Source organism: Ictidomys tridecemlineatus, chromosome 14, assembly GCF_052094955.1.
Source record: "Ictidomys tridecemlineatus isolate mIctTri1 chromosome 14, mIctTri1.hap1, whole genome shotgun sequence".
NCBI classification, from domain to species: Eukaryota; Metazoa; Chordata; class Mammalia; order Rodentia; family Sciuridae; genus Ictidomys; species Ictidomys tridecemlineatus.
The window spans coordinates 12,795,110-12,822,028 of NC_135490.1; the positions used below are offsets into that span (position 1 = coordinate 12,795,110).

General features: G+C 54.3%; 1 protein-coding gene across 5 annotated transcripts; it reads right to left on the reverse strand.

Annotated features, from left to right (window-relative positions):
* Positions 1-1,799: 1,799 nt before the first annotated feature.
* Positions 1,800-25,817, reverse strand: Sorbs3 (sorbin and SH3 domain containing 3). 5 transcript variants are annotated; one of them, XM_021729108.3, is made up of 21 exons: positions 25,696-25,817; positions 21,157-21,313; positions 20,779-20,851; positions 19,328-19,521; positions 18,568-18,631; positions 15,687-15,725; positions 15,157-15,253; positions 13,446-13,536; positions 13,159-13,251; positions 13,008-13,061; positions 11,848-11,937; positions 11,338-11,384; positions 10,640-10,833; positions 10,460-10,512; positions 10,314-10,360; positions 10,025-10,139; positions 7,464-7,589; positions 5,539-5,850; positions 4,747-4,850; positions 4,379-4,485; positions 1,800-2,607 (listed from the first exon to the last, which is right to left on the reverse strand). In XM_021729108.3, the coding sequence occupies exons 1-21, from the start codon at positions 25,800-25,802 to the stop codon at positions 2,546-2,548; spliced, it is 2,226 nt and encodes a 741-aa protein (XP_021584783.1). In that variant the 5' UTR covers positions 25,803-25,817; the 3' UTR covers positions 1,800-2,545. The 5 variants fall into 5 exon arrangements, with proteins under 5 accessions (XP_021584783.1, XP_021584784.1, XP_077887022.1 ...); XM_021729109.3 differs by having other exon boundaries at positions 10,691-10,833; positions 20,779-20,896; XM_078030896.1 differs by having other exon boundaries at positions 1,800-2,217; positions 20,779-20,896.
* Positions 25,818-26,919: the final 1,102 nt, after the last annotated feature.

Here is a 26,919-nt window from a genome sequence, read left to right on the forward strand (position 1 = left end):
GAGCCCCTGTCTCAAAAAAAAAAAAAAAAAAGGCTGAGGTTCAATCCCCAGTAACACACACACACACACACATTCATTCAACAAATATCTTGAGTGTCCACTGTGTGCCAGGCACTGAGTCACGTGGTCCTCAAGGGGCTCGTCCTCCAGTGCGCTTTGGACAGTCTATAAACATCTACAGATTCATCTGCAGCGTTTCCTGCTCTAGGAGTTGTGCATTCACAAAACCCACCACAAGGACAAGTCAGCTGACCTGGGTCATGACTGTGACACAGAAGAGACCTGTCCTGCTCTAAGTGACCCTCTGCCCCGGGTACAAGTCACTCTCATCACCTGATGGAGTAAACCATCCCCAGAAATCTCTGACCCTCCCTTCACCTACGCCCTCATGCCAGCCACAAAAGTGACTATCTTACAGACTAGAGTGGTGGCAGCCTGCGGGGAGGGGAGTAGAGGGTTCCTTTGCTGCCTGGAAGTTTCCAGGATCCCATACAAAAAAGCAAGGGTATGGATTTGGCTCCTAAGGGAAAAGGAATCTCAACCCTATGATGTTTCATGAGGGCTTCAGGGAACGTAAATAGAGCCAGGATGGGGGATCCAACACAGACTAGCAGGTTCCTAAAGAGTGGTCACTTCTAATCAAGGACAGGAACTGCCAACTTGGAGCCAGGTGGAGGTAAGTGCTGGGTGGAGGAAATGGATGGAGAGCAAGCTGCCCCACCCAGGCTTAAGTAACCTGCAGGGCCAGGCCACTGCCCTGTGGGCCCAGGCCCTCCCCTCTGTCCTGACAAAACCAGGCATCTCCACCCTTCACTTCAGCCACCAGCTTTCCCCACCCTGGGGTGGGGGCATCTTAAATGACAGACCAGAACATAAAAGCAGCCTAAACCTGGGCCACCCCAAGGCAGTCCCTGAATTCCTGGGTGACCCACCTCAGAACCTCTGGAAAAGCATTACCTGGGCATTATATCAATTGTGCCAGCATTTAAGACTGATTTGCCCCAGACACCTGAATATCTCAGAGCCTCAGTCTTTCCTGTAAAAAGGAAGCATGAGGGCTGGGGCTGGGGCTCAGTGGCAGAGCACTTGCCTAGCATGTGTGAGGCACTGGGTTTCATCCTTAGCACCACATAAAAATAAAATAAAAAAGCTCCACCGACAACTAAAAAAATACATATAAAAAAGGAATCATGACCTGCCAGCTATTATGCTTACAGCACTCCCTGATCCACTCTCAGCAGCAGCCCAAGAATGGAGCTTTCCTTTTTTGGAGGAGCAGTTAGACCAGGGCTGTGCCATCATTGATGGTCCCCAGGAGCCACCCAGCCTCAGGACTCTAAAACTGAGGACAAAAAGAGTTGCTTTGCCTGGCTGTGCCCCACCACTCCCAGCTTCCTGAAACCAACTGCTCAAAAACTTGAGCCCAAAGAATAAACACACAAGGGCATCAGTGTGGAAATGGAGTGCACAGAAGGAAAACATTAGCAGAACAGTTAGAATGTCATCTAGTCCAGCAACCCCACAGTGGCCATTCCAGAATCAAAACAGTCTACAAACAAGGCCACATTCAGTTCCCGGCTCTGGCGACTTCCACAGACCTCATCCTGGCCCCTGTGACGTTGGTTCTCAGCACTTCTTGTCAATCAGCTGCCCAGTCCTGGGGGCTGCCCATCCCCCACACCCTGAGGGCTGAGAACTCGTGCACACCTATCTGCACAGCCCACTGCAGAAGGAATCCACACAATCCCAAGCAGGAGGCCTCTCCCACCCCAGAGGAAAAAGACTCAAGAGACAAGGGCCCTGGTATCCAGATTTATTTTACATCATCTTCCAGAGGGACTTTGAACATGGAGGAGAGCTGGGAGGCAAGAGCGCAGCAAAGTCTCCCTGTGGATTGTCTGGGAGAGGCCAGTGGTGCTGGACACCGTGGCCACAGGAGGATGTGCAGAACCCAGGCCCAGACCTCGGCAGCCTCTGGGAAGCAGAGGCCTTGAGGCGACAGGCCTCTCGCTAGTGCTTGAAGGCTAAGAAGGGGCTGCATCTGTCCCCCACCTCGCTCCCAGGCCCAGCTGGAGGCCAGAAGGCAAAGGGGCAGCAGGCTAGCTGGTGAGAAAGGGGAGGAAGTCCTGCAGGCGCTGGAGGCCTTTGGTCTGCATCAGGTTAGGAGGCTGATCCTTGTTAGAGGAACCCCACGGGGGTGAAGCCCGGAGCCGGTCCCTGTTAGAGGAAAGGCAATGGCGGGTGGGGGTGGGAGGCTAGGAGTCTGGTCTTAATAAGGCCTGGAAACAGTCTCCACTTCAAAGCAGACCTCTGTATTTGGGGAGCGGGGGTGGGGGTGAAGGGGCTTTCAGAGGAATGCCTGTGAGTTGTGGGTGGGAATCAGTCCATGGGGCTTTGAAGGGGCTCCAAGGGAAGGCTGCGGGGGTCTCTGCAGATGCTGGGAGAGCAGGTCTGGAGGAGGATGATGTGGGGACCCTACTCCCTCCTGTAAGTGCTACTGCTCCCCACCCCATCCTGGCTGGCTCCAAGTTGCCATGGAGACCACTCACACCGGGGCTACATAATTTCCAGGGAATGTCCCAAATTTCTGGGTCCTCCGGGAGACACCTGAAAGAGGAAAGACAGAAAGAGCATCCCCCAGGCTCCTTCATGTAACAGCAAATGTAGGGGTGAGGGACGGGTCCCCTGCTGGCAGGGCCCAGAACTGCAGGGAGAGTCCCAGGGAGGCGTGGAATTGGTTTGCCTTCCTCATTCCTGCCCCCTAGTGGCAGAAGCTTAGGCGGGCAAAACTACACTCCCTAAATTCCATAATCAAAGAATCAGAGCAATTAACAAACGTGCACAGCTTTGCACAGAGCACTGCATACTCCACCGTTCTTCCGGGAAGCCGCAGGATGAATCACAGAACTTATATTGGGAGGAAACGCTCTGGTTTAGTATGGCACCCGCGTTTCAGAGATGGGCAGGTAGGGCCCAAGAGAAGGTCCAGGGAATAATTTCCCCCAAACCACTTGGCTGTTTAGGAATAGAGTTGGGACTGTCATCTAGGTCTCTCATCTGCTTCAGTCTCAAGGAATCCTGTGTTCTGGGGTGAAAGTGGGATGCTAGAAACACAGGAGTACAGAAAGAAGTGAAACCAGAACTTGGGTGGACTCCCTTCCAGGTTGCCATCTGGACTTCCTGCCTCCTGAGCTCTTGCTCCACCCAGAGTGCCTTGTTTTCCCATCAGCCTCCCTAAGTCAGTCCCCTGCCCATCCAGGCCCCTGTCCTCCAGGACACCTCCCTGGCCTGCACTGTCCAAACATGACCACAGCTGCAGGTGGCAATAAGCACGTAAAATGTGCAGGTGCCACTCAAGAACTTTTTTATTTTCTTTCATTTCAACTAATTTAAACCCAAGCGGCTACACGTGGCTAGTGGCTGCCACACAGACAGAGCAGGTGCAAGCCATTCCTCTGGAGCACTGTGGCTTACACCACAAGAGCGCTGTTTTTTCTTCTTGACTATAGAAACGTGTAAAATCTTGTTAGTCGTGTTTAAAAAAATAACTCAGAAGCAGAAGTGTAGACAGTAAAATGAGAATGTGCTCAAGCCACCTCTCAGCAGAGAAGGACTCCTAACAGGTTAGTGCTTAATAATCCTGGGTGTCAGAAGCTTGGTCAGCACTGAGGTATTGGGATTCAGATCAGAAAGCGCAGCCTGCCTGGTCAAGGGACTACACCCATACCCCCCCCCCCCCGTTGTCCCCTAACCCTTTGGCTCCAGAGCCCATTTATTGCAGGGGGTGGGGGGTGATTCTGGCTCTTCACTCTACTTGGCCCATACTTTGAAGCTGAGGCCTGGACAGAACCTGTCCACTATTGGGAAGCAGGCCAGGTGAGGCCTGGGGGGCAGGTCACTTTGAACCAGGCCAGAGCCAACTGAGGTTTCTTATATTATCCTCTGCCTGAACTGCCCTGGGACAGTTACTCCCTCCTCTCCTGAGGCTGGAGGAGCAGGCTGGGGCAGGGAGGTGGAGAATATGCCCCTGTGTGAGACCTGGTCCCCACCACCAGCCCTCCCCAGGAGTCTGCGTGCCGTGAGAAGGAGCAGGGGCTGGGGCAGACACCTGCCCTGAGCAGACAGTGGCCTGTCGACGGTCCTGCACTGGGACCAGTTTCCTTTGAGCCTCATCCCTCCTCAGGGCACCAGGAAGGCAGCTCAAAGAACACTGGCTTTGGGAAAGCTCCGGAGTCAGGTCAGATGCTGAGTGGAGGCGCTCAGGCCAAGCATCTTTGCTGAACCAGCGTGGACAGGCAGCAACAGCCCACAAATGCCCCTGGGGACCCCGAGACACCTTTTGGGGCCAGCCCCCAGCCCATTCCCCAGACCCACATACCCACAAACCAGCCATCATCACACTGCTGCATGACATCCACTCGGTCCCCCTCACGAAGCTCCAGCTCATCCTCGTTCTGAGGCCTGTACTGGTACATGGCCCGGTACCTGCAGGAGACATCACTATGGCAGCCAGAGACTTCACCCCTTTGTCCCACACCAGGTGGGCGGTTCTACCAGGAGTTGCCACTTCCCGAGTTTCCCAAGGCCCCGCACGCTCTCCTGTCTTGCCCCCAAATCACCTATAAGCTCTGCAAGGACAAGCCCCCCCTAGTACAAGTTTCCCAAGGGTGGGGAAGGGTGAGGTATGGGTCAGTGTGCTCGGCACTGATCCCCACCCCTGGCCAAGAGCCCTCAGACGGTACTCACGGCGTCCAGTGTATCTGCATGGTGTTGGGGGAGGAGGCTCCCATGTCCAGGGGACGGCTGGACCCTCGAGAGTGGGACAGGGATGGCCCAGAGGTGCTGAGATTCTGGGGATCCACAGGAGGAAAGAAGGGTTCCAGAGAGGAAGAATGAGGGAAGAGAAATGGGAGGCCCGCCTCCCTGTTGAGCATCGTCCACACTGCCTCACGTTATCCCCCAAGTCCCCTGGTCCAGGTGGGGTCAGTGACTGGATTTTCAGGTGCCAGCATGGACAAAGCTGGGACCTAGGCAGAGTCCCTGCTCGTTATGTGTGCTCAGCCCCTGGCGAGTGGATGCACATGGGAGCCAGCACAGCCAGGAGCATGCCAGCTCAGGAGTGGAGCTGTCTTGCCCTTCAGCTAAGAGAAACCTCAGCCCACATCTCCCCGACCACCCACCACAGTGGGATCATTACCCCACTTCACAGGGGGAAAACCCAAACCCACAGAGCACAAGTCACCTGCCCAGGTCACACAGCAGGCAAATGACAGAGCCCTGACTCCCTGCACCTCCTTCCCAGAGATGAACACTGGCATCAGGACAGAGTGGTCTGGTGTGACACAGTGGGTGGCTTTGGGGGACCTACCTAGAACTGGCTGGTTGCCCTCGTTTTCCTGGGCTGGAGCTCACTGGCCACCATTAACTTAAGGGGCCTGGAGTTCCCAAGGTCGGGGTGGGGCTGCAATGCTCGGTTTGGCCCAGCTGCCTCACCCCCAGTGTCAGATGGGGGACAGGGTGGGGGACAGGCCACCTCACCTGGGTCTGGGGTCTGGACTCCTGGATGGGGAAGGAGAAGCCGGTGCGGCGGGGGGAGGTCCGGCCCCCCCAGTCGGTGGGGTCAGCTGGGCTGCACGGTACGGAGGGAGAGGTGGGGTGCCGGGCCAGATGGGCAGTGGTGGTCAGGCGGGGAGATGCAGGGAGCTGGGAGCTGTCTTCACAGACCCGGAGCCGGGGCTCGCGGGACACCTGCACGTAGCTGGCAGGGAAGATGCCCTGGCGCCCGGTGCCCGAGATGCGCCCCTCGTACCAGTTCTCGTTCACCTTGCGGATCAGGCAGATGCGCTCCCCCTGGGGGGCAGGGAGGAGTCAGTGTCCCCAGGGTCCACCTGACACGCACCCGAGGATGCTTACCTGAGCCACATCATTCAAGACTAACACCTGGCACACAGCACAGACCAGACTGGAGGGGGTCAGCAGGTCATCCGAGATCCCACAGATAGAACAGAACGGGAGCCAAACCCACACCCCCCGGGGGAGCAAGCGGAAGTCCAAGCTCTTCCTCCATCGGGCAGCACTGGGCTCCAGTCAGGGCCTGCCTCCTTGGGAAGCACATCTGGCTTAAGTGTCCCCCCTCCACACACTGAGCTCAGAGCACTGTCCCCTCCTAGAGCTCCAATCACAGGGGAGCCTGTGACCGATTACACAGATGCAAACCTGGCTCTGCCAAGCTGTGTGGCCCTGGGCAAGCCGATTTGCCTCTCTGAGCCTCAACTCCTCGTGTGTTCAGTGGGGTAAACATGCTGCTGCTGTGAGATGCAAGAACACTTACAAGAAGCACTGGACAGGTGTTAGCCACCACTGCCACGGCTCAGTCCTGTCCCTGCCTCACCCTCTGGGTAATCCTGTCATGAGTGCATCAGAAAACAACCCCCTCAGAGCAGGTGGTTTCCTCCAGCCCCCAGGCGGTGGGCTGTCCCCAGGGAGGATGGGCCCCAGCCCTCAGCTTACCTACCCTCTGTCCCCTCCCCTCCCCATGCGGCCCCTCCTTTCCTCTCTGTGCCTGGGGCTGGCTGGCTGGGTGGCACTGACTACAGGCACTGATGGCCTCTGCCCCCCACAAATACCATCCAAAGGGAGACCAGGCCTTGCTTTCCAGGACAGCATTTTTCAGACTTTTTTTTTAAACTACAGTCCACATTTTAAAATGTCTTTTTAGGGGCTACAGTTATGGCTTAGTGGTAGAACCCTGGCTGAGCACGTGTGAGGCCCTGGATTCGATCCTCAGCTCCACATAAAGATAAATAGGGGTATTGTGTCCACCTACAACTAAAACATATATATTTTTAAAATGTCTTTTTATTCACACCCACAGCTGCCTACAGTTGGGAACATACCCTTTCTTTCTCCACACAATGCAGTCTAATATTTCTATCTATTCCTTTAAAAATGCAGATTATAGCCAGGCCTGGTGACAGGAGCCTATAATCTCAGCTACTCTAGAGGCTGAGGCAGGGGGACGGCAAGTTCCAGGCTGCCTCAGCAACCTGGGGAGACCCGTCTCAAAAGAGAAAATACCAAGGGCCAGAAATATGATTCAGTGGTTGAACGTTCTTCCCCAGTACAGAAAGAAGAAAGTGCAGATTCTGATCCTCGTCATCTATCAACATGCAGTTGAAAAACACACTTCTAGAAGTTTATAACAATCTTTTAAAAATGGATTAAATTAAGGGGAACAAAATTCTAAGAATTTTGGAAAAACATGAAATACGGGGTGCAGATGGGTGTGCCTGACTAAATAAAACCTTTTAGGGTTTGGGCTGGAGATGTGGTTCAGTGGTACAGGGCTTGCTTAGCATGCATGAGACCCTGGGTTCAATCTCCAGCATTGGGGGAAAAAAGAGTTTATCTGTCTTCATCTGTCCCCACCCCACCCCACCCCACTTCTTCCCTCTTGGTCCCACCTTGCGGAAGGATAGCTCCACCTCCAGGTCTCCCTTGAAGTTGTACTGGGCCACAGCTTCTCCGTACTCCACCACCTGGTAGGTGGGGGGTTTGATGGGCTTGGGGATCTCATCTGCAGGCAGCACCTGTGGAAAGAAAGGTAATGAGAAAGATCTGGCCCGGCATCTACTGGGTGTACCCCTGGGGCTGTGGGAGGGCGAGGCACCAAAGAGAAGGTGGTGATGCGCAAGAGCTGCCCTGGACAGAGAGAAGACATTGGCTGTGGACACTGACCCCAGACAGAAGCCCCAGGGGTGGCCAGGGTGAGCCAGCCAAGCGGTGAGGGGGTTAGTCCAAGAAGGCTTCCCGGAAGAATTTCCAACAGAGGTCTGTGGAGGAGCCGTTAGTGGAGGGGGTATGACAAGTGCCAGGTGGAAGATGGGCCAGTTGGAAAGCGAGGCTGGACCGCAGAAGGAAATGGAGTGTTTGGAGTTGTAGGGAACAGATGGCAACCTCTTTGAAAACTGAGGATTTAACTTTTTACCACTACTGGGAACCAGGTGTCCCTTGGTTCAAGTATCTCGGTTCCCCCTCCCTTTCTATCCCATCAGGTGCCCAGAATCCCCATGCGGCCTTTGCTTCACCCTACTCATAAAAGTCAAGAAGCCATCTGGGCATGGTGGTGCAACCTATGATCCTAATGACCTGGGAGGCTGAGGCAGGAGGATCACAAGTTTGAGGCCAGCCTCAGCAACTTATAGAGACCCTGTCTCAAAATAAAATAAGAAGAGCTAGAATTGTAGGTCAGTAGTAAGAGTGCCCCTGGGTTCAATCCCCAATACTGGAAAAAAAAATCAAGAAGCTAATCAACAATTTTACACCAAGACATAAATAATTAGGGGGATGGAATATTGTATACACTTGTGAAATTTCAGGATCAGAGAAGTTAACCTGTAGGTAGGGGATGCCTTATGATGGCTATCAAATCAAGAACCTGAATGAAATAACAATCCAACCCATGAGTCAAAGAGGAAGTCACAAAGGAAATGATAAAATAGTTCAAGTTGAAAAAAAAATTTAAATGGTCAGATGCAGCTAAAGCAGTATTTAAAGGAAAAGTTATAACATCAAATATTCATATGAGGAAAAGTTTCAAATCAACAACATAAACTAAGAAATCACAAAGGTTAGAGCAAATTAAACCTTGTTATTAAAATAAGTAAAAAGACAGAAATAGACGGGCGTGGTGACACAGGCCTGTAACCTCAGTGGTTCGAGAGGCTGAGGCAGGAGAATCACAAATTCAAAATCAGTGTCAGCAACTTAGAGAAGTACTTATCAACTCAGCGAGACCATGTCTCTAATAAAATATTTTTAAAAGGGCTAGGGATGTGGCTCAGTGGTTAAGCAGCCCTGAGTTTAATTCCCAGGAGCAAAAAGAAAAAAAAAGAAAAGTGAAAAAATAATAAAAAAGCATAAATCAATAAAATTAGAAACAAAACCACTAGAGAAAAATTAATGAAATAAGTTCTTTGAAAGGATCAAGAAAATAAATAAAAGGCTGGAACTGAAGCTCAGGGGTGGAATGCTTGCCTCACACATGAGGCACTGGGTTCAATCCACAGCACCACATAAAAATTAAAAAATAAAGTAAGGGTACTGCGTCCATCTACAACTAAAAATATTTTTAAAAGAAAATAAAAATAAATAAATCTCTAACCAGAAGAAAACATAAATTGTCAATATTGGTCATTAGAGGGAGGTCATCACTACAGACATTAAGAGGATACTAAAGGCTTGGTGCAGTGGCACACACCTGTAATCCCAGCAGCTTGGGAGGCTGAGGCAGGAGGATTGTAGTTCAAAGCCAAGTTCAGCAATTTATCAAAGCCCTAAGCAACTTAGCGAGACCCTGTCTCAAAAAGCTAAAAGGGAAAGCTAAAAGGGTTGGGGATGTGGCTCAGTGGTTAAGCACCCTGTGTTCATAAAAAAAAAAAAAAAAGATACTAAGGGAATAATATGAACAACTTTATGCCAATAACTTGACATTCCTCAAAAGACACAAATACCAAAGATAACTTATAGGCCTCTAGTAAGACCTGTCCCTGGAATGGAAAGATCACATTCAGATTCTAATCTTCTACTTTGTAATTTGTCGCTGAGCCCTATCAGTAAAATGGGGATTATCTGTCACTCCCCAGGCAGTGAGGAACAAAGGAGGTAATATATCTGAAAGAGGTAATGCATTTATATATAGCTCATAAATGGCCACACACTTCCAACTCTTGCTGGTTGCAATTAGGAGAGGGATTCTGAATGGTGGAAGTCCAAGACACTGATAGGGCTGTGGCTTCTGGTTGAGTAGCCGGACTACTTGGTCTCCCCTGGGCTGGCTCCACCCTCATTTAGCAAACCTTTCCTGGGTGATCGCAGAGCATCCAGCCAGGCTGGTGGTGGTGGTGGGGTATTTGTGCCCCTCACAGTTTTACACATTAGGAAACCAGGTATCTGCACTCCAAGTTTTTCCCAGCCCTGGGCCCTCCCAGCCTGGCTCCTACTTGCACCTGTTCCTCCCACTCACCTCCACATAATTAGCAGGGAAGATACCCAGTCTGCCATGGTGTTCTCCCTCCAGCCAGTTCTTGTCCACCTCCTTATGGATATAGACAATGTCACCCTTCTGCAGAGTCAGCTCCCTGCAGGCCAGAGTAGAAATGTCACAGCAAGCTGGGCCTCCTTTTCCTCAGACCCTGCAGAGTACCCCAGGTCCCCTCCACCCTCTGGAGATGCATACTGAAGCCCTGTCTCCCACCCAATAGTGCAGAAACTACCCAAAGTGGAAGGGAAAAGGTTGAGAAAAAGCCACTTACTTGGGGGACTGTGCCTGGAAGTCAAACTTGAGCCGGGCAGCCTTTCTCTGGGCAGGGGAAGAGAACAGAGTGGGCTACCTCAGTCAGGCAGGAAACCTGCTCCATGCACCTCCTCCTGCACCCTGACCCTGATGCACCCTCCTTACCTTCTTCTCTTCCTTTCTGGCTGGGCTGCAGCCTCGTTGGGAGGCACTAGGGTCTGTGGAGAAGCACCACCTCAACTTGGGGAGGTCATATCTGGGGGGTGTCTGAGTTGGGATGGGTTATGCTCCCTCCACCCAGGACGGACACAGAGAAGCAAGGGGCTCTGTGATCTCCCTGCCTACCTGCATATCTGGTAGGTGCACATCTAGGTAATGGGGCCGCGGGGTCCTTACCTCGGGCTGAGGAAGGGTAGACAAAATCTCTCCGACCTAGAAAGGGGCTTCCTCCTCCATCCGCCATTCTGTGGGGGCTCAGGGGTTGGGTGGGACCCAGGTAAGGTGCATGCGGGGCGCTGAAGTTCCAGGCTGAGGCCGGGCTACACGGACACACGGAGTGAGCACCGGTTTGGGACTCCCCTCCAGACTTCCCCGATCTCCCAAATCTTCCCGCCACCCCCACCCGGGCCACCTCCTCCCAAGGCGTCTCCCAGGTCCCGGGTTCTCAACAGGATGTCCTACTTCCCTTGCAGCCACGGCCGGGAAAGGGTGAGGCCTTGGGCAGGGAGAGGCCGGAGACGGCCGGTGGCGACAGTGTGCGTGGGAAGTGGGGGTCCCACCGCCGCCACCCAAGTCCCCGGGTCGGGCAAGTGGCCCTCGGGACGCTGGAGGACGGCCCCCTGCAGAGAGCGGCGGCTCCGGTCCCTCCCGGCCACTTTCCCACTCTCCAGGCCCCTCCTCCGCGCACTCCCCCGGGTCCGCGCGTCCCCCGCACTGGGCCGGGCCAGCGCCCCCGCGCCGCCGCCCAGCCCGCGCCACGTCCGTTCCCGGCCCCGGCCCCGGCCCGGACGGACCCCTCCTCCAGCCCGCGTCTCCGCACTCACCCGACCGGCGGCCGCTGCTCCGGGGCCCGTCGGGGCGCCTGCGCGCTCTGTGCGGGGAGACGGGCGCGATCAGGGCCTGGGGTCCCGGGGCTCAGGCAGCCGAGGCCGCCGCCTCCGGAAAAGTTCGTGGCTCGGGAGGGAAGGAGGGCGGGGAGGGGCGGCGGGACGCGGGGTCCTAGAGTCGGCCGCGCGCGGGAGCCGAGGAGCAGGAGGCGGCGAGCGGCGGAAGAGGGAGGCCGGGCCGGGAAACTAGGGCCCGTACGGGTCGGGGTCCCTGGGGCTGCGCTAGGACGGGGCGGAGTGGGGCGGGGACCCGGGTCCCAGACGACGAGCTGACGTGGAGTGGGCCTGGAAGGGTTCCTAGGGGTCACTTGGAAAGTCAACGCCCTGAATAAGCAACAGGCTGAAGTTGCCCAAGGTGGCCGCAGCCAGAGTGCCTGCCCGTCCTCCACCCAGTCCCCGCCTCAGTGGCCAATGGCATCCCCCAGGAGGACCCCAGGAGGCCAGTACCTTGGGGGACGCAGGCAGCCGGGTCTCAATCGCCCGCAGGTCCTTGTCCAGCTCAGCGCTCAGCTTGGCTAGCTCTCTCTCCAGCAGGACCTGGGGGTGGGGAAGGCTTAGGCAGTGGGGGGAGGGGTGGGAGGAGGGCAGCACAGTGTGCGTGAGTGTGTGTAGTGGGGCTGCTCAGAGGTCAGATGGGAGCAGCAGGGCAGGTCACACCGTGCTTGGGTCAAGGGCATGCCTCAGCCAGTGTCTGCTGTGGCTTGGGAGGGGTGTGGCTCCGGGTATATGGGAGGGCATTCCTGCCCCCTCTGCTCCTGCACTCCAGGGTGCTAAGATAGTAGTACTTCCTGATGGCACCTCCCTACCTTTTTTATTTTTATTTATTTATTTATTTTGCCATGTCAAGTCTCTAGTCAAGAGCCTGTGAGGTCCATGCCATCGTTTTCTATGGCTTTCCATGGCCTGGCTTCACTGTACCCATCCAGCCTTCCCCCTCAGTGCCCACTCTAGTAGACCAATTACACATGCATTCACACACATATGCATATTCCCCTCCTCCATACTTTCCACTTCAAGTCTCTGCTTATATGCATATATGTCTCCCCTAAGCAGCTCTCTTTCGGCCTGGCCAAGCTCTCTGATCTCCCTTTGGCCCTACTGAGGACCTAACCCAGCTAGATAAATACTTTATCACTGAGCCCCATCCCCAGACCACCCTTTGATCTTTTTAGAGCTGAGTTTTAGTGCTTGGCATGATGGATGCCTGTAATCCCAGTGTCTTGGGAGGCTGAGGCAGGAGGATCACAAGTTTGAGGACAGCCTCTGCAACTTAGGCCCTAAACAACTTAATAAGAAACTGTCTGGAGATGTAGCTCAGTGATAAAACACTGTACAAAAACAAAACAAAACAAACAACAACAACAAAAAAAAATCCCTCAGTTCTGTGTCCAAGAATACTTCCTGGTAACTCCAGTCCATACTGGACACTCCCTCCTCTGCTCTTGTTTTGGTCACACATGTTAATTGAGTACCTACTGTACACCAGGCACTGTCCTGGGTGCTGTATGAGAGCAGAGAGTGTCTGGGCCTTTGGTCCATGACTTTTGCCCATGGTCATTGGGGCCCATATGACCCAGAATCTCTCTCCAGCCGGATGCAACACTTACCTCGATGCGCTGGGAGGGTTTGTCAACAGGGTCATCCACCAGCGGTTTCTTGGGCTGAAGGGTGGGAAGGGAAGGTCAGGGGGTGAATGCACTTTCCAAATGCTCAAGCCGGGGGGTGCATCCACACCCAGAGGAGCTGGTCCATACTCACCTTCTGCCCAGTCTCTAGTTCCTGCAGAAACTGGTTCCAAGAATCTTCTGTCCAGACATTTTCTGCTTTCTCTCGGCGTCTTTCTCTTGGCACCTGCACAGATGTGGGTAGCCATTACCTTGAGTAGAGGGGCACTGGGGCTCTACCCAGGCTCAAAAGCAGGCTCTCAGGCCCTGCCCTATCCTGTACCTATCCGCCCTCCTAAAGATTCAAGCTGTGAATTTCAGCAGAGAGACCTGGCCAGACCATGCTGCCGGGGTGGAAGGGGAGCATACTGGATGAGCTACCTGATGTGGGGGCTGGAGCTCTGAGGGCAGTTCTCCAGGATTATAGGTGAAGGTGCTTCTGGGTAACTCTTCAGAGTGGTCCCAGCTTCTCCTAAAGAAAGGGAAGAACATCAGTCTCCTTTTAGGGAAACTGAGGCACAAGTGAGAACACAGCCCTGGGAGAAGGTGTAGCATCACTTCTTTCTATTCCGGCCCCATCCCGCCAAGGGGCCTCTGCTGTCTCTGCTTGCCCCTCTTCCTTACTGCAGAAGCAGTGTTAAATAGTGCCAAGTGCGCAAGCTCTGAGTGCAAATCCCAGCTCCATCACCTTTTGGTAAGTTGTATGGAGCCTCAGGTGCAGCACCTGTGAAGTGGGAGTGATTGGGTAAGGGAATTCATACCAGGTGCTCAGGAGAAGGCCAGACATAAACCTCTGCTGCAGGGCAGCTGGGGCTTTCCGGTGGGCCTTAGGTATCCTGCATTTGCCCTGGTATATGTCTGTGCAGCTTCCATGAATCTGGTCTTTCCTGCTGCCACAGCTGAGTGGACTTACACACATCCCAAGAGAACAGTCTGCATCCTATTCCAGGAAAAACCTCCAGGAGGTCTGGGCGAGTTATTTCTGTTCCATGGAGGTACTGGTTAGATTCAGTGACCACCCCAGCTACTGAGGCACCCTGCTGTCTTCCCTCCAAGGGTCCTTTCCTGGCTGGCTTTAATGTCCCAGCCTCTGTTTTTAGTTTGAAAGTTTGTACCAAGGAAAAGCACTGTATCAAGCTTATCAAATGATGGAATGTCTGCCCAGAGGGTCAGGATTTCTTGGCTATAATTATGATTCTATTCTGATTTTAGGAATAACAAAAATGATCATGAGAATGGAATGTGTCGTGGCTAATCAAAGGAAGCTCTAGTCATAATTGAGCTTGTATATTACTAATGTTTGTGTAGACATGCTGTGCGCCAGTCGTGATGAGGATGCCAATGTGATCTCATTCCGTCCTCACTGAATGGTCCCCGCTTATAAGACACAGACACCCAGGCTCAGAGTGGGTAAGTGGCCAAGGTCACATGGCTAGTAGCAGAGCACTGGCTTCAACCCCAACTCTGGGTCCAATCTGGAGCTCTTCAGTCTCTATTGATGGTGCTCAAGAGCCACAGGCTGGTCATGGCCATGCTAGTGAGCAGGATCCCTCCATGTAAAGGCACAAGAAGCTCTTGGATTTAACTCTGAGAGCAAAGCTCCAGGTTCCCATGGGCCTGAGCAGTCTGCAGAGAGGAAGGCATTTCCTCCCTCCGCTGTCTGCAGTGTGTCTCACAGCTGCATGTGGATGGGAACCTGGGTTCATCCACAATGATTGCTTTTTCTCAGGCTTCAAAGTGGAGGGCCCCAGGACCAAGCTGCCCTCAACAGCTCTATCTGTGGGTGCCTGGGAAACCCCACCGGGCACACATGACCCATGGGTTTTTGCAGGGGATGAGTTCCTCCTGGCCACCGTGAACACAGGGCAGGTGTTCCTGACCAGAAATGGATGCCAGGCCCATTCCTGGGCGGGCACCTTTCCCCTTTTATCTTGGATGGATGGAAAAAAGTGACAGGATGGCGACAGGACAGAGCCCAGCTGAGGAGCTGACCCCATCCTGCGTGCTCTGAGGCTGTGCTGGACGTGGCCACGAGGGGGCACTGGTCCCTATAGGGAAGCTAAGGCCCACGCAACCTCTGCCCCCAGCTCACCCGACAGAAGCTGCTGCAGGGCCCCCTGGCCTGGAGGATGTTCTTTGCGGTGGCCCTGGCTGCTTGGGGTTTGCAGAGGAGTTCCACGAGGAAATCACTGAAGGTGGAAGAAGAAAGGCAGGGGCTGGGGTTGGGTGACCCTGTGAAGCTCCAGCATCCACTTCCTCCCTAGCTTCTGGGTGGCTGGCTCACAGGGGACAGAGATGGTTCTTGAGGCCACTTAATGTGGGACTTTTCCCCAAGAGTTTTACAGCTCTGGGGTAGGTGGTATCCCCATTGTACAGATGAGAAAAGGGAGGCAGCCAACTCAGCCAGGGTGTGGCAGAGTGAGGATTCCCAGGATGAGGAAGGAAGCTAAGATTCCCAATTACCACTACACCTCCCAGGGGCTTCGGAGTTTCCCAGAATGAAGTACAAAAACCTCTCAGGTTGACCGAAGCCACCTGGGGAGCTCTGGAGTCAAGCTTGGGGCTGCTTTCCCTGCTTCAGGCAGCCGGCCAGGGTGGATGAGCGAGCCCTCACTCCCTCACCTTTGGGTGGGTCCTGGAAGGTCCAGTCAGGCTGCAGGTCTGGGGAGCAAAAAGGACCAGGTCACAGATAGGGCAGAAAGTGGGGATGGGACGCCCTGGCCACTCCCAGCCTCCCTCTAGCCTAGGGCTGAGCGCTGAGTCAGGGCCTGTGGAATGTCCCAGGGAGGGGAGGAATTAGGAGAGCAGCTCTTGGGAGGGCTTGAAATGCCTCTGGCAGGCTTACGGCCTGGGCGAGCTGAGCAGGCAGCCGCCTGGCCCAAACAGTCCTGTCCAGCTTCTCCCTCCGGGTTCCCACACACGCCCTCTCCTGACCTCTGCAGACCTACCCTGGCCATGTCAGGTTGGATTTCCCCTTGGCTTTCTGCGCTCTCTTCTAAATGCTTTGCTTTCCCCTTGCCCAGACTCACTCTTCTGGGGCTGGGAAGGCCCTGGAAGAGCGACTGACCAGCCTGCCCACCTTTCCCTCAGCAAACCAAAGTTCCCCTCTCAGGAGCCCACCTTCCGCTGGCTGCTGACTGTTCTGCTTCTCTTCACAGCAAACCTTAACTAGCTGAGGATCACGACCTTCCCGGCTGCCCCTTCTCTAAATAGGCCTTCAGCCCACCACTCCTGCCCCCACCACTCCTGTCCAGGACCCCCACCGATGGGGCTGAGGCTGGGGCTCAATGGTGAAGTGCCCCCTGGGTGGTTCAATCCCTGGTACCAAAAAAGAAAAAGTATATGGGAGGAAGGGTAAGTCATAGGCAAACACTATGTCATTTTAGCAGCGATTCAAATCACACCTAAGTAGTAGGTTCAGGCTGGTACTATGCCACTTCATTCATTCAAGGGACTTGAGCATGAGGGGATTTTAGTATCTTCAGGGGGTCCTGGAACCAATCCTTATGGGATACTGAGGAATAATCATTTTTTTAATTTTTATTTTTTAGTTGTAGATGGACACAATACCTTTATTTTATTGATTTATGTGGTGCTGAGAATCGAACCCAGTGTCTCATGCATGCAAGGCAGGTGCTCTACCACTGAGCTCCCCCCCATCCACTGAGGAATAACCATTTTACCCTCTATTCTGGGACTCGGAACCTTGGCTGCACATTAGAATTACCTGGGGAACTTGAAATTAAAATCTCATTTTTCAGTGAGTCCCAGATATTTCTACCTGCATTTTACCTTTCCCCTAAACTACAGTCTTTACTCAACTGCCTACTCCATATCACTCAGATGTGACATGTACCAATTCTGAATGCTGCCGGGCACAGTGGTGCACGCCTGTAATCTCAGCTACTTGGGAGGCTGAGGCAGGAGGATCACAAGTTTAAGACCAGCCTGGGCAACTTATCAAGACCTTGTCTCCAAAAAAAGGCCCTGCTCAATAAAGGGCCTGGGAATACAGCTCAGAGTAGAGTGTCTCTGGGTTCATTCCCTAGTATGGTAAAATTGAATGCCTCTTAAACTTGCTCCTCCTTGAGTCCTCTCTGCTCCTATAAACGGCATCTCTTTCAGCCTGCTCAGTTTTTTTTTTTTTTTAGAATTTTAATATTTAGTTATCGGCGGTCACAACATATTTGTTTGTATGTGGTGCTGAGGATCGAACCTGGGCCGCACGCATGCCAGGCGAGCGCGCTACCACTTGAGCCACATCCCCAGCCCCTCAGCCTGCTCAGTTTTAAATCATTCTCATGCCTCTCTTTCAGGTTGTGTTCAATCCACCAACAAATTCCAATGACTGATTGGGCCAGTGGCACAGGCCTATAATCCCAGTGGCTCAAGAGACTGAGTCAGGAAGATTGTGAGTTCAAAGCCAGCCTCAGGAACTTAGTGGGGGGGATGTTGTTCAGTGATTAAGTGCCCCTGGATTCAATCCCTGGTATAAAAAAAAAAAATAGTCCAATGACGGTCCCTGGTTGTATTCAGAATCCCCAAAGGATTCTAGCAGGCTCACTGCTCCTGCCCTGGTCTAGGTCTCGTTAAAGCAGGGCTTTCATGGCAGCCATTTCCTTCCCAGCCTTACCAACCAGGGAACTGATCCCCTGCTCCCAACAACTCTTCTGCACCCAGCAGCCTCAGAGAGCCTCTTCAGCCATCACAGTCAGAACATATCACTCTTCTGCTCAGAACCTCTCTCTGGCTCCTGATCTCTTGCACAGTAAAAGCCAAAGTTCTCATAACAAGCCCAAAGTACCTAGGACTTCTCTGGCTCCATGTCCCACCAAAGGCCCCCCACTATGGTCCAAGAGCTCCTTGCTGGTCCCCAACATGCCACGCATGCTTTTCCTTCCAGGTCTTTGGAGTTCCCTCTGCTGGGTGACCTCCTTTATTCCCAGGGCTTTCTGCACCAGGGTCAGTTCACAGGGGCCTTCCCTGACCATCCTGGGTGAAGTCACAGCCTTTTTGTACTGGTCACTTCCGTGGCCTTTATTTTTCTCCCTAGCCAGTTCTGCCATATGCCGTCTAGAAGGTTCCTGTTTATTGTGTGTCTCCCTTTTAACTTCAGCACCTAGATTAGTGCTCAACACAGTTAAGTGCTCCACAGTCAGGGACTGACTGGATGAGTTGGCCTCATGTCCACTAATGTTGGAATGTCAGCCCTACAGAAAAGTCAAAAGAAGGATTTCAGGGAAGGACTGCCTTCGGGTACCCTCAGAGGACACTGAGGACATCAGTGGCTGCTGGAGGGTTCTCTGGAGGCCACTGCTAGCCCCCAGTCCAGGGAGGGGACATGGAGATTCACTTCTTTGGTCTGTCTTAAGGACCACTGACTTTAAAGCCTTGGGGTTAGATAGGTGGAGTAAATCCCCTGAGGAGGAAAGTCTCTTTTTCTCTCCCTCCCTCCCAAGGCTTTGGATACCAAAATATTCTCTGGCAGGAGAGGGTGTCTAACCTGGTATTTTCCGGTGAATCTGCTGGAACATTTTCCGATACCAGTCTCTGGGGCTGTCAACGCTCTGGGATCAGAAGATATAAAGTCAGGCCTCTGTGCTCAGCCACCCCCCCTATAGCAAGTCACAAAAGGTTTTCCTTGGTGAGCCCTTTCTCTGGCCCCTGGTGATGGCCCTGCGGGTGGACTAGGGAATCTTCTGTGGTGTCTTTCCAGAGCAATAACTTCAGGAGCATGTCACATATGCAGGCCTCCATCAGTATATACAACCATGATCCCTACACTGTGGATTTGGGGTGATTTACACGTTACCTTTTGCTTTTCTACATTTCTAATGCTTCTAGAAAAAAAACATGTGTTTCTATGTAATGAAAAATAAAAGTGATAATGGAGAGGGGGGAGATGATATTTCCCAAACAGCCCTGGGAGACAGGAAGGGTATGATAACACCAGCTTCCTGGTGAAGAAGCATGTTGCCTCAAGATATGGAGGCAGATGGAAGAGGGAGGCTGTGGCAGTGCTGAAGGGGTCCTCAGGTCCTTCAATGCTTGCTGTGCTATGAGGCCTTCCCACTTGTACAACTCAGACTCACAAGGGTGCCCGTAACTTTATGGGGTTCATGATCCCCTGAAACTCATCATGGTTAGATCCCAGCTTAGTCTGGAATGGTCTGGGTACAGCCTTTATTGCCCATCTCTGATTTATCCAAACAATAGAGCTCTTTGTCGGTCCCATCTGTTCGTGACCCCCAGCCCTGACTCACAGATCGGGGGGCAATGGGCATGCCGCTCTCATCCACAGGCCCGATTCCCTCGTACTTGACCCAGCGCTTGTCCCGCCGCTTGTTGTCCTTGGTCCATGTGGCTGACCAGTTCTGGGCATCCTGTGGTGGAGAGGCCTTCGAGTTCTCAGAGGACCAGGGGCCAGGGCCTGGCCAGGTCTGATACCATGCAGGGTCTGTGGGGTATGTGCAGGAGAGCATTAGCTAAAGGCTGGGGCCTCTACCTGACCTTGTTTGTCGCTTAGATCCTCACAGCATTGATCCCTATGGGTTCAAAGTTTCAACAGCTCCTTGTTTGTTTGAATGGATGACTCAGGCTCTTGATCCCTGGCAGCACCACAGGCTTCTGTTTGTTTACTTCTTAAAGTGAATTAAAATGGATTTTGTTTTGAGAAATATGTGTCCGCACTCAACCCCTCCTGCTTTCCTGGGGCTGTCTTAAGAGTCTACAGAATGAGGGCTGGGAATCATTACTCAAGAGAATGCTGGGGGTGGCTTGGTGGGGGGGGTGGCAGAAAAGAGGCTGGGCTGGGGGGGGGGGTGGAACAGACCTGAATTCAGACCCCAGCTCTGCCACCTACTGGCTGTGTGAATTCAGGCACATCAATCAGGCCCTTAGCACCTCAGTTTCCACTTCCGTAAAAGGAGGGTACCGGTGGGAAGGATTCAGTGACATCTACTTTGTGAGGCTGTGCACACACAGCCAAGGACAGCGAAGACAGAAACTTGTTTCCTAGTCATGGTACTGTGTCAATTTCCCCAGAATTTTTAGCCCCTAAGTAGGCAGTGTAGCAGCTAAGGGCTTCAGGGCCAGACAGGCAAGGGTAAGAGTCTCAGCTCTGCCTTGGTTCCTGAACCTAGCTTTGCCAGAATATGGAGGGATTAAATAAGATGAGGCTTGTAAAATGTGTTTGCCTGGCTCTGTGCTGCTCTAAGTGTCCAGTGATTACTTGTTGAACGAATGAAGTGCTTTACAATGTCTCCCTCAAGAGAGTGCTCAACAAAGATGCCACCTCCCTCAGGGCAGGCCTACATCCAGAGGTTCCCAGGATCTTGGGGACCCTGGGACCTAGGTGACAGGCTCTCAAACAGCCTCTCCAACCTCCTGCTGGGCTCTGTGAGTAGAGACCTGAACAGCCCAGTCTAGCCATTCCCTGGCCTGCTGATGCACCCTTGAACCTGCACATTCCCTTCCCCAGGCACGAGGCAGGAGTGGGAGGGAAGGGGTACCTCAGCCTGCTCCCCCACCACAGCAGAGGGAGGGCCCTGATCTGAGCCCGCGGGCCCCTGGGTACCTCATGATCTTGAGACATCCATCCTCCTCTGCTGCCCCTGTCTCTTGACACAGTGGTGCCAAATGGCAGGGTCCAGGGGCTCAGACCCCCCACCTCCCACACAGGGCTGCTGGAGCAGCTTTTTCTGTGCAGACCCACCTGAGAGCTCGGAAGCTTCTCTCCTCTGTGGGATGTAGCCATTGCACACAGTCCTGGGCGCAGGGTCATGGAACTGGAAATTAAGGGTGTTGGAGCCACCATTCCGGATCACAGGCACCTGTAGGAGGGGCCAGGAGCTGCAGCTCAGGGCCCAGAAGGTTCCACAGGAGAAAGGGCAGGATGGCTACTTGGGCACAGCCTGCACCCCACAAAGAGGGTCCAAGGACCAGCCTTGCCTTTCTGTGGGCAGCTATGCAGCCTCCCCAGAGCTCTCTTCAGACCCCCCCCTTCCCCCTTCAATTCTCTGCTCCCCTGCCTGACCTGCAGTCCCTAATAACTGGACCCACAAGGCACCTGCTTCCTTGCCATCCCACTCACCCGTGTTCCCCGGGAGGATGACCCTACATGGGCCCGGAGGTGGCCAGGGATGAAGTCATCTAGGCTGAGCTCAGCAGGGAGGTTGCAGGGTGGGCCTTGCATGCTCAGGTCAAGGCTGGATGTCTCCGTGTGTACCGACTGCTCCTCTGAAAGTTCTCTGCAGAGAAGGGAGAAGAAAGGGAAAGGCACTGTCTATAGGCCCCTGGCCGGACCCTGGTGTGGGGGAGAAAGGCCAAACTATGGGAGGAGGTTGGGGCCAGCTGGGTGGGAGCTCAAGGACCCAGGAAACAGGCCACTCCAGGCACCCGCCTGCAGGCTGCCCGTGCCGGCTCCCAGAAGCACAATGGGCCCTTGTTAGGTCTGGGCAGGAGCTCCGGGTGGGATGGGGGAGGGGGAGGCCCAGGCAAGGAGGGTGGGAGGGAAGGCTGGCCAGGAGTGGGGCTGTGGGCCTGCTGGCTAGGCCCTCCGGGGCTCTCCTTGCCAGCCCAGTCTGCTCCCCAGAGGGAAGGCACAGGGGATCTGGGGCAGCTGTTGGAGAGGGAGGCACACATGACTTTGTTTCAGTTCCTCTGCCTCCTCCAGGCTCTGTGCAGCATCTGCTTGCCCACAAGCACAAGGAGTCACTTGGGCCTAGGCCAGGGGAGAGGCCCTGACCAACAGCAAGGCCAGCCACCCACTGCCCACTGGGAAGTAGCCAGCAATGCCCTGATCCCTACCAAGGCCCAGGGGAACATTTCCAGGAAGCAGAACCACTCCTGAGCTCAGGGAGAATGGCTCCCTCTGGCCTCCTTCACAGGAGCCCTGGAGACCAGGGCTCAGGTGCCAGTGCTGGTGGGGTGGAGAGGGAAGCAGCGGGTGAGGGCAAAGATGTGCATGGCCCTGAGTGCTCCTCTGTACACACACATGCTCCCCTTTGTCCTGCACCTCCAGGCTATGTTTTGCATGGAGGGTCCTCCCTGAAAGAACTGTGCCCAACTAGCCATGAAAAGCTGAGGTCAGGGGACGGGGGCTGCAGGCACCCAGGAAATGGAGGTACGCAAGAGGGGCTGGGATGTAGCTCAGTGGCAGAGCACTTGCCTAGCAGGTGTCAAGCCCTGGGTTCTATCCCTAGCACTGCAAAAACAAACAAAAGGAGGGAGCCCAGAGACAGGTTCAAGAGAACACAGGGAGATCCTGGGTCGAGCTGTCTGAGGGGGCTTTTGTACCCAAAGAGCTCCATGGTGTGGAGTAGGCCCTCTCACCTTTGCTGCTGGATAGGCCAGGAGGGAGCCAACCTCCACGGCCTTATGGACTAGACTGAATCAGGCTTGTACGCACCTGTGGGGTCTGGGGGGGCTTTCACCAGGGCGGCAGATGCCTGGAGGCGCCCTGCACTGTGTGTACACAGTGGAATATACATGCAGTGCTACGATATGGCTCTTGGGGGATCACCGAGGTCATGTGAGCCTCATGGGGTTTGTGGTTAGAGGGGTGAGAACTGAGTAGCAGTTGGGGGAGTATGCAGCGGACAGTCATATGAGCAGCATAAGAATTGTGGGGACCCTGGGGGGATTGAAGCTACAATAGGGGGGCTGTGATTCCTCATCTGTATCCAGTTTCTGCTCAGGTCTGGGGTGGAGGGGGTGACAAGAGTGGGTAGCAGACTATTTCCGGTCTGCATTTATGGGGATTCCTTCTGACATCAGAGTGGCCAACTGGGGACATAGATCTTCATGCCAAGCCCTGACTGGGGGAGTGGAGGGCTGAGGCTGGGGGAGAGGCAGCTCACCAGCTGGATCCAATTAGGATTCTTACCAAAGCAAAACATGCAGACACACCCCAGTTCCTGCTGCCCAGCCTCCCTTCATAAGAAAAGTGAGGCAGGCAAAGTAAAAGGTCAGAGGCCTGGGGCAGGCTAGTTCCTAGCAGCCACCTCTCCCTGCCCTGCTGACTGCCAGGAGCCAAGTTGCCAGATCAGCATCAGCAGTCCTGACCATCAGCTGACTGAGCCCTCCTCCTCTAGGGTCCCTTCCCACCCTTCCAGCTCAGAGAAGTACCCTCTTGTAGGAGGAGCAGGGCAGGAGATTCTCCCAACAATATCCGTTCTCAGGGTCTGCCCATTGGTGCCCCAATGTGCTCCTTCCCCAAATCTGCTCCATGTGATACACCCCAGCAATATGCAGGGGTAGGTGGTCCTAGTTTTTCTCTTGGCATCCCAGCCAGGAGACATTAGGAGGTGGAGCATGCTGGGGGAACTGGTCCCCTGCCTAGCTAAGGACAGAGGGTGTTGGAAACTCTGGAGTCCTCCCAGAATTCAGGCAGCCCCCCTCACCCACGCAGCCAGCACCAAAAGGCTGGAAGTCCGGTCAGACTCCTTCTCTGAGTCCCTGACCTTGGGGACTTGGCCCTATGCTTCCCCAGGTACTTTCCAGCTACAAGTCCACGTGGGCAGGGACAAGTTTTCAAGACTTTTGCCTTTTCTGGATAGAGGTGGAGGAACTGCTCACAACTCTTTCCACTTCAAGTTTGGGACAGGGACCCTGGGGGAGGGGCTTTGTGCCTTCTGTTAGGCTGGAATCACTCCCAGCTGGGGCCTCGCCTCCTTCCCGCCCCTCTCCTTCCCTGGGACCTACCTTCCCCAGCGAGCAGGTGGCAGGGCCTCAGGGCGCCTGGGTGGGTTGGAGCATCCCTGCCCAGCTCCTTCCTGGCGCAGCCGCGGCTGGCCCTTGGGGAGCGAGGGCAGGGAGAAGCGCGGGCCGTCACGGCCCTCGTGACCGGGTCAGGACGCCGGGCCAGGCTGGGCGCCCGAGAAGAAAGAAGGAGGCCGAGGGGGCGCTCAGGGAGGCAGGACCGTGCGAGTGGTGCGGCGGGGGAGTTCGGGGCTCGGATCTGCACCGGGGTCGGCCGGGGTGGGGCAGAGCAAGGGGTCGGCTCCTCTCCCTCGCTCCAGCGGGGCGTGCGAGTGCCCTCCGTCGGGGCGCGCCGCGGGGACTCTGGCGGCCCTTGCAGAAGGGGCCGGGCCGGCAAGGAGGCGGCGCCGGGAGGGGCCACCAAGGGTCCCCGGGGAGCCCGCTCGGTTTCCCAGCTGCCTCCCCTGGCCCCCACCACGGGGCTGGCGTCGGGAAGGGGGCGGGAGGGCCACTCAGAGTTTCCAGCGACATTTCCAGGGTGTGGGAAGCGAGCTGTTGCGCGGCGGAGCCAGGACAGAGGGCAGGAGTGATTAACGAGAACACGCTGAGTCCCAGGGACGGGTGGAGCTTTCAGCTGATACGCCTCCACCGCCAGGGAGAGGAGGGAGACGGGCCCGCAAGGCTGACAGGAGGGGACCGAGATAAAGGCGCCCCACAGGCAGGGTGGCCCAGGAGCCAAGGCCCCCGCTGTCTCTCCAGCTCTTGGGGAGGAGGTTTGTGCACGCATAAGCGCGCGCCTGGAGTGGGCAAAGAAAACTTGCATGCGTGCACTCGCAAATGTGAGGATTCTCACACGTGCAAGCACTGGGAGGAAATCGGCTTCAGGCAGCGGCCCAGGGCAAGCCGCGCCCCTAAAGAGGATGAGGGTGGGGTCCCTTGGGCGGGGATGAGGTTAGGAGGGTCTTGATGTTCCCATACACGTATTTGTTTTGATCTTCCTGCTTCCCGCTGTTCCCGCTACTCTGACATGAGTCCCCAGAGCCCCGCCTTGTTCACTCTGGCCCTGGCTTCTTCCCTCCTTCCCGCCAGGCTTGCATGTGGGTACAGGGCCTGTTACAAAAACATGAGGGTGCTTCATGATTGTTTACTGACAGTGGAAATAAAGTCTAGAGTGCATCTAGCCTTTGGCTAACCTCTGGGATCCCCAAATCTCAACCAATCAACCATCAAGTAGCTACTGATCTACTTCAGATACTGTTGGGAGTGATCAATAATAATTAGGGAAATATGATAGTATCTATTAGATACCTACTGAGTGTCTAATTAGCACCCAAGGCCACCATGCACTTCAGACGGTTTTTCAAGTACAGCATTCAGCCCAAAATTTGAAAGGGAATGGAGCAAAGAGGAAGCAATTTCAACCCCTACCTCCCTGACTGCTGTTAGCTCTCTTTTCCCAGTTGGGGTAAAGAGCTATACTGGCAGCACTGGAACAAGATAATATGGGGATGCTAAGGCTGAGGGGGAGGTCTACAAAGAGGCAGCCAGGGGCTTCCAGTGTCTGCCTGCTGCTTCGTGGTCACAGATCAGCAGCACTGGCAGAAAAGGGACCACCAGGCACAGGTCGCAGAAGCAGATCCTAGGCTTCCAAGAAAGATTTAAAAATGATTATGGGGCTCCAGGTCTGCCATTTGTGAGGTAATTTTACAGAGGCAACTATTGTACTGAGCAGGGGCTGAGCAAGATCACCTTTGAGGTCCCTTTTGATAATGTCTGCCTCTCCTGCTGAGGATGGGGTGGGTAGCAGTGCCCTTAGAAGGTGGCTGCGGTGTGTGGGACACTCCTTGAAGGCAGGATACACACCCACCCCTTAGCACCAGTCTTTTTCCTCCCTCAGGGATAAATTACCCTTGTCCCGAGATTTCCCCACCTGTCAGAGTCCTTGGGTATAAGAAGGGCCACATCACTTTCGTTATCTTCCTTGTTCTCCAAACATGGCGAAGCTGAAGATCTTCCAATTCCAGGAATCCTGGCCATATCCCTCACCAGCAGCGAGCTTTTCTATTCTCTAGGGCTCTGACCTGGACTCCAAGATAAATATTTAATGTAGAGGGTGCTGCTGAGCCGCCAAAGGTCCCAACTTCCGGCTTCTCACAGAGGGAGGTGGCAGCCATGGGCAAGGAGCTGGGGACTGGCCACCAGGTCCATCTCTATGGGAATGGGGAGTTAGGTAAACAGCTTTGGAGGAGTTCGGGGAAGGCTGCTAGAGACCTTTCCTCAGCTCTGTCTGTCTACTTAGGCCTGGGCCTGTCTGGCCTCAACACCTGACCCTGCGGTTTTGAACCCACCCTGTTCCTTCTTCCCACAGAAGACAGGATGGAGCAGAGCATGGTGGTGCAAGCCTGTAACCCCAGCGACTTGGGAGACTGAAGCAGGAGGATCACAAGTTCAAAACCTACCTCAGCAATTTAGGGAGGCCCTGAGCAACTTAGCCAGACACCCCCCCCCAAAAAAAAAAAAAAAAAGAGCTGGGGATGTGGCTCAGTGCTTAAGTGCCCCTGGGTTCAATCCCTGGTACCAAAGTGGTGTATGTGTGTGTGTGTGTGGGGGAGATGGAGATTGTTGGGACCACTGGGCAAGAAAAACAAAGGAAACTTGAACATTTCCTCCTTTTCTGCCCATATTTAGGGAAAATTCCTCTTTGAAAAGTAGATTAAGTAGGAAAGTAGCAAGGTTCTGAGATTCAGCCAAGTATCTCAGGTGTCAGATTTCCTACCTCCCACCCCTGACTTCAGTTCCTTGTGGCTGGTCTGCCTCTGTGGCTGGAACAGCTTCCGGGCCAGGCTGAGCTGGTGAAGGTGTCCCAGATAACAGGCCCTGATCAGCTCCAGGGCAGATTCCTTTCATCCCCTGGGCATGGCCCACTTTCTTGTCTGGGGGGACCGCCCTCCCTGTGAGCCTGCCACTTACCAACTCTGCTGCTGCCTTTGGTCAGGGGCTGCCTCAGCCTCCTCAGCCACCTGAGCCCTAGTAAACACAGTCTCAGTTATATAACCGCTCTGTTTTCTCAGATATCTGATTCCAGTCACCAGGATCCCCACCTGTGCCCAAGGCCACCAACTTCTTTTAAAAATTCTTTTTCCTCTTGGTACTG